The sequence below is a fragment of the Apium graveolens genome, chromosome 4 (assembly GCF_009905375.1).
Source record: "Apium graveolens cultivar Ventura chromosome 4, ASM990537v1, whole genome shotgun sequence".
NCBI classification, from domain to species: domain Eukaryota; kingdom Viridiplantae; phylum Streptophyta; class Magnoliopsida; order Apiales; family Apiaceae; genus Apium; species Apium graveolens.
In genome coordinates this window covers 285632196-285639521 of record NC_133650.1, presented here as the reverse complement: position 1 = coordinate 285639521, position 7326 = coordinate 285632196, and the positions used below count along the sequence as shown (strand labels likewise).

Sequence of the window (7326 nt, the reverse complement as noted above, 5' to 3'; positions counted from 1 at the left end):
TAAGTCTTCAAAAATATATTTATTTTTATGGCGTGTCCTCATCCCTTGGTTTTTTTTTGTCTCAGTTGATTGGCGATTCTTTCTCGTCAATCATCTCGTTGTTGGTATGAGAAGTTTTCTACTGTATTTTATTCAATTGGTTTTCATCCTAGTAATCATGATTCTGCTCTTTTTGTACGATCTACAAGTGATGGTCGTATCTTATTGTCTTTATATGTTGATGTATGATTATTACTGGTGATGATTGTGATGGTATTGAGTCATTGAAATGTGAGTTGGCTCTTGTTTTTCTATGAAAGATTTCGGTTTGCTCCGTTAATTTTTGGAAATTGAAGTTGCTAGCTCACCAAAGGGGTATCTTTTGTGTCAATTTAAGTAAATTGTTGATTTGCTTGATCGTGCACGTCTTACTGATAACAAGACTGTGAAAACTCATTTGGAGATGAATGCTAGATATTTTCAATCTTATGGTCTTGCCTTAGCAGATCCTACTTTATACGCACGATTGTTGATAGTATTGTTTAGTTTACTGTTACTCGTCCGGATATTGTACATGTTGTTCATATAGTTAGTCGATTTGTCACTTTTCCTAATATTGTACATTAGGCTGCATTTCTTCGTATTCTCAAATATCTTGTCAGACTCAGTTTTAGAGTTTTTTGTTTTCTTCTAACTCATCTTTAGAGTTGCGTGCTGATAGTGATGCTGATTGGGCTGGTGATCCCGAGGAACATAAATCCGTAACAGGTTTTTGTATTTTTCTTGGTGATTCTCTTATTTTATGGAAGAGTAAGAAACAAGATGTTGTTTCGAGATCGTCTTCAGAAGCTGAGTATCGTGCCATGGCTTCCGCTACTTCTGAGATTATTTGGTTATGTCACTTACTTGCAGATTTGGGTGTTAGCCTTTCTAGTTCCACCCCGCTATATTGTGATAAGAGTGCGATTCATATTGCACGTAATTCGGTATTTCATGAGTGCACTAAACATATTGAGATTGATTGTCATCGTACTCGTCATCATCTGCTGCAAAACACTATCTCATCATTTTTTGTTTCTTCTTCGCTTCAGATTGTTGATATTTTTACAAAGACTCACTCTATTTCGCGATTTTATTTCTTGTCTGACAAATGCTCATTGTTGCAGTATCGCGAGTTTGAAGGGGGATGTTAGAATATATATTATATTTATTATTATATTATATATATTACGGTATTTTCGGTATTTAGTTTATATTGATTTTTTATATAAGTTCAGACATGTATTATAAATTCTAAGTTGATTGTAATAAAATTTTACGTTCGTATTACATCTCTAAAGCTATCACCATTGTAAGTACTACACAAAATTGTTTATAGAGTGTCTCGTATTTATTTTGGTAATATTTAACTAGAATATTTATTTTAGTCTCTCCAAAAAATTTAAATAGACAATTATTTTCATTATTTAATATGAGAAAAATGCCCAAGAATGACTAAATCCCTGAAATACGAAATATATGACGACAAAAGGCATTAGTGTACAAGAGCCGTACATGTTTTGTGAAGTAACCGGTCGTGGTATAACGATTGACAATAAGACATAATAATCAGTGTTGATATTAATATCAACATGTGTTATTCACTTATTATGATTCTTATTTGAATATTAAGTTGTACTCCCTCCGTCCCTAAAAACGTTTTCTATTTGTGTTGGACACGTTTGTCAATGCACACTTTTAATTGTTAATATCTTTAAATTCGTATTAGTATTAAATATAAAAATTCCACTGTAATAAAGTACTAATAAATACGAATCCAACGAGATCACTCATGACTATGTTTGATATTATAGATTAGATGTAAATTAGTAGTCAATCGCTTACCGTGCACAGTACCGAAAGTCAAAAGAGGAAACATTTAACGGGAGGGAGTATAATATATACTTGTCCCCGGTATTTGTTTATATCTCAGATAGAGGGTGCACGTGAACTATACTCCTTTAGTGTCAATGATTTTTTACATTGACTGACGAGGATAGACATGCATTTTAAAACTCTTGTAAAACATGATTTCATAAATAATTTTGAATATATTTTTTTTTAAAATAAAACTATAATATTTAAAATTTTATACAAAAAAAAATTTAAAAAATTAATTATATAATTATACTTTATAGTAGTCTTTAAATACGTGTCAGTCAAGTAGGAGTAAAAAGTACGTAAAGAATTCAGTGAGACGGGAAAATATTATAATTTATTTTCCGTTTTTGTGTTTTCTGAATAAAAAATTAATTATTTCATTTTTATTCAAAAAATATAAAATATTAAAATACAAATTTACAGAACTATATTTTATACGCTTGTGTCACAAAATTTAAACAAGATAGAAGTGAGTAAAATATTACAGCAGTAGTTTGATGTCGGCCAACGTTGGTTTCATTCAGTAAGTAATTATTTTTCTGATGTTAGTAATTAATAACAGGTGGCAAAATGCAATGCATGGTGCATGAATACCTAGTTTCCAAGAAGGTTACCTAGGTAAGTTTCTCGGGTGTTCGCCTCTTGCAAGATCTCATAGGACACTTGACCCAGTGAGTTGTCCTATGTTGTTTTGATTATTTTTCTTCAGCCCATCTTTATCTCACTATAAAAGGCAATGAAACCACTACCTCGTACAAATTGGAGTACTTTAAATATAGTTCCTTATCTTTTTAGTTTCCAAACTTCACACACATAATTGGAGTACTACTGGACATGATAGAGGGAGGGTTTAATTATCTGGACACATCAATGGAGCTTCCAAAAATGTAAGTACTTAACCTTATTTTCTAGTGAACTTGTGATTATATTAACGAGATAGTCTTATAGGAATGAACCATACAGGGGTGATGACTGGACCAGAGATGAGGCACTACAAAATATTGGGAAGGACCTTGAATTAGGTCAACCACAGTTAGAAGAAAACCCCACACAAGTTAACGAAGATTTGCAGCTTTTCGATTCCATCACGCCCTTATCTCCGGCAGCTGATTCTTTGAGTTCCGGTCCTCAAACTAACGATCGGAAAAGGAAGGGAATTGTAAACCAGTGCGAGTGTCAGAGCACGGAGGTGTGTTAGAACTATCTGATATGTTGTTATATGTGTTTTTCTCTTGCACTGAATTGGTCTCCCTTTTAGGTACACAATAAAATAGTTCGAATTGATAAAGGTTTTGGGTATAAAACAGTACTGGACTTACGATTAGTAGTCTCAGTAGACGCAACATTATCAATTCATATTTTGTTTATTGTTCACAATTGTTCATTGTCTGAACTTATTCTCTAAATCTGATTGTTTATGTTTCGAAAACAGGCTGAGAACGAGCATAGTTGCATGGCCAAACAAGATGGGGACTCTACATCTAAAAGGAAAGAGATAGTTCGTGAAGCCCGCAATCTCTCTGAGAGGGTATACATTATAACTAATTACCACGTTCTGGAGAAGCTGTATTTGATATGACGAAATAGAATTAACTATTTATTTGGTGTAATTTTGCGCAGAAGCGTAGAGGTAAGATCAGCGAGCAGTTCCAACAACTACAAGAACTTTGTCTCGTACCACAAGGCAGTAAGGTATGCAACATTTATTCATAAATACTTTATTTATTAATCACTATTTTTCTCTGTATGGGTATGCACAACATTCTAAGAACTCTCTCTCTGTCTCTCTCTGGCTCCCTCTCTCTCCCTCTCTGGCTCTCTCTCTCTCTCTCTCTCTCTTCCTCTCTCTCTCTGTGGCTCTCTCTCTCTCTGGCGCTCTCTCTGGCTCTCCCTTATATTTTAATTTGTTATATATATCTTCTCAAATTAAAGGCTAGTCAAGCTTCGATACTGGAGGGAGCAGTTACTTACATGAAATCAACTAAGGTGCTACTTGAGGTACATAGACTGAAATTTCAGTAACATATATACTGGTGTTGAATTAATTACTTCCATAACTATATTTATAATAAATGATTATAATGTAAGAGTGATCTCTGAGCACAGATGTTAGCAAAGATGTCTCCGGATAATGCCAAAGCTATTGACCAATTTTACGCTTGCAAATTCGTGTGAACAATATCTCAAAGCCTCTCCAACTATATGGTATCTTAATTTTGTTCAACACTTTCTTGATTACTATATAATCAACAAGTACTACTATTTTATCTATACATAACATTAAGGAAACATGTTTACATTTGCAGGCTAATCAGTGTAGACAAAGTATTCATGTGAGGTCTGGTTTTTTGCATACTGGCACTGGCACAGGGGCACACGTGGAAGAATTATCAATAGACTAAATATATGTAGGATGAGAGAGCTTCTCTTTTACAATGCACCGGTGTGTTAACAAACATTATATATATGTACATCTAATCTGATAAGCAGTTTGATGTTTAATTATAAACTATAGTGTAATAGACATAGTTTGATCTCTTGTAATTTTGTTTGTAATACAAGAGCAAGCTGGTGCTGGAATTTAAAAATACCACTTATCGGTTTATTAGTTGGATCCTTGCAAAATTGTGTTAAAAATTATGCACAATACTCTTTTACATATGAATTCATATATGTAAATAGCGGCTGATATAGAACTTTGAAAATAGTGTGACACCCTGTAATAACTAATATACGGATGATGGAATGTATTGGATCATTTGATTGTTCTAATTTTTTTTATATATTATTAGGTTTTTTTTGGCCAAATTCAAAACAGATTTCATTAATGACTTGAAAAAAATTTAATTAGGACAAACCTTCAAGTGATCATACAACCAGGTTGAAAAACAAATGGAGTTAAATAATTGGCCGTTTTGTTTCCGGATTGCTTAACAAACTAAATACAAATATTCTGAAAATTAAAAATGAAGGTAATGATTTTACGGACAATCTAACACGTATCTCCCCTATATAACAGTAGCTTCACAATTCTCAGGTGAATACATAATTAGGTTTAATTGCCTTATAAATCAGTATATTTCTAATAAATATAGGGTCAGGTACAAGTGATGAGCTAGAATCATTGAGCTATCTTATCACGCTCTTGTGACACTAATGATAATACTAACTATTTGACTTCATATTAAAAAATTATATTTAATTAAAAATAGTAAATTATGATATCTCTTTGATATTTCACTAAAAACTTATCAACTGCATATCTATTTTTTCATTACTCCCTCTGTCCCTCCCATTTATTTACACTTTCCTTTTTGGGATGTCCCTTCCAATTGTTTACATTTCAAAATTTTCCAAAAATAGTAAAGTTTTTATAATTTTTAAATTAACTACATCCACTATTTTCCTCCACTATACCCACTTTATACATATAATATTAATCGGTCTTACTACTTTACTCATTTTTTCAACTTTTCTCCACTACTTTATCATTTTTCTTAAACTCCGCGCCCCACCCAAATATAAACATTTGAGAGGGACAGGTACTTTATTATATATTAGATTAACTAGGAATTACAAGTTGGAGATTAAAACCGAAACTTGTTATGCATAAGTTAGAAAATAAAGATGGAAAAAGAATCTTTTTCCGGTGTCACTTGACACACCATAAACAAGACTACATTCGAGACTGCATATAAAAGAGAGAAAATAGAAGTTTCTTTTGCTAAACTAGAGATATTATATTATATTGTAAAGTCTATTCACATGATGAATGTATTTGCCTTACACACAGAACAAACCAACCATAACCAATTTCATATTAATTTCAAAAATTATAGTGTACATATTTGTAAATTGTAACATGATTTTTTCTCACTACATATCAATTATAAAAAGAGGTCTCAAATTTCACCGTAAAAAAAATCTCTCTCTTATTTTGTTTTTCTTCTTCGTTCATCTAAATTCACATTTTATTCAATCATATCAAATAAAATGATAATTAACATAACATTAAACTAGGTATAATGATAATTGTCATAATACTAAAATTGGACAATAATTTTTATTTTTTTTTATCTTTTCTTCTCCTTCACTTGAAAAATTAGTGATAATGAACCAGAAAAATGGAACGAAGAGAGTGCCCTCTCTAGGTGAATTTGCACATCTTTCTAAAAATGCCTTGTGTCTCAGAATTCATTTTGTCGTATATATCTTCTCAACTTACAGGTTAGTCAAGTTTCGATACTCGAGGGAGCAGTTACTTGCATAAAATCGAGTACGTACAGTGAGTGCTCCTCCAGGTACATGTACTTGACAAACTCTCTGGTCAATTGCACACATATATATTGCTGTCTAATTTGTCATCTTGTATTATATTTAGTGATAATGGATGAGTGATCTCTGAGCACACAGATGTCTCCAGAGAATGCCATAAATCTCTACATAAAATGAAGCAACATGTTTAACATTTGCAGGGCCAGGCTAATCAGTGTTGACAAAGTGTGCATGCAGTTATCTGTGGTTTTGCATACCGCCGTACCGGAACAGTGGCACATGGGGAAGAATCATTAATATGAGAGAGTTGATCTTGTATGATATACATGTACTTACATATGTGTACATCTAATCTGCTAAAGCGCCAGGATGATGTTTAATTATAAAATTAGAGTGTATCAGATATAGTTTAATCACTCGTAAGTTTGTTGTAAAACGATCTAGAATTTATAAATACCCCAATCGTTTCCAACAATTGGATGGAGTGTACTCTTGTTGGTTTATATGGTGAGGAACCTCATAATTATGTTGAAATTGGTGTTCAGTCTCTTTAAGTCTAGGTTCTGACCTGACCGGAACGGGACGGTAACGTCATTTTCATATCGGTCCGCGTAAAAAATAAAATTTATCTTGTATCCGTCAAAATTTTCCTTATATATTTATAACGTATTCTTATTATCGTTTCACGGAAAAAACTTAGTCCCCATCCCTTTATTCTTTAAATAATTACTTTTAAAAAAAGTCAATTAAAAATTATGTTTTATAATATGTTAGATAGTGTTGAAATAAATATATAGATAAGATAAAGCATAATATGCAATATTTTTATTATATTAGGTATATAAATGAAATAAATGAATTAGAGTTTATTCTATACTAATTTACTATATAATATAAAATATTATATATATATATATATATTGCGAGGTGGGTTCGCGCAGATGTCATAAAAATATCATACTTGTCTTGTATTTAAACATGATATAATTTTAATTCCCCGTCACTACTCCATTCCCAATTTAAATAGGGCGGGGTTAGGGGTGTAATCGAGCCGAGTCGACAACTGCCGCTCGGCTCGAACTCGATTAAAAATGTGCGTGCTCGACCTCGAGTTTGACTGAACCTTAAATTTCAGACTCGAATCTCGGCTCG

At 32.3% G+C, this 7326-nt stretch overlaps 1 protein-coding gene across 1 annotated transcript; it reads left to right on the top strand.

Annotated features, from left to right (window-relative positions):
• Window positions 1-2616: 2616 nt before the first annotated feature.
• LOC141717198 (uncharacterized) lies at window positions 2617-4468 on the top strand. The gene is made up of 7 exons (XM_074519297.1): window positions 2617-2786; window positions 2863-3088; window positions 3332-3427; window positions 3520-3591; window positions 3832-3897; window positions 4006-4104; window positions 4206-4468. Exons 1-6 carry the CDS (start codon window positions 2734-2736, stop codon window positions 4072-4074), a joined length of 582 nt encoding a protein of 193 aa, XP_074375398.1. The 5' UTR covers window positions 2617-2733; the 3' UTR covers window positions 4075-4104; window positions 4206-4468.
• Window positions 4469-7326: the final 2858 nt, after the last annotated feature.

Coding starts and splice junctions, on each gene's coding strand:
- LOC141717198 (XM_074519297.1), top strand. CDS start 2,734: ATGATAGAGGGAGGGTTTAATTATCTGGACACATCAATGGAGCTTCCA. Junction 2,787..2,862: donor TCAATGGAGCTTCCAAAAAT/GTAAGTACTTAA, acceptor TGAACCATACAG/GGGTGATGACTGGACCAGAG. Junction 3,428..3,519: donor CCCGCAATCTCTCTGAGAGG/GTATACATTATA, acceptor AATTTTGCGCAG/AAGCGTAGAGGTAAGATCAG.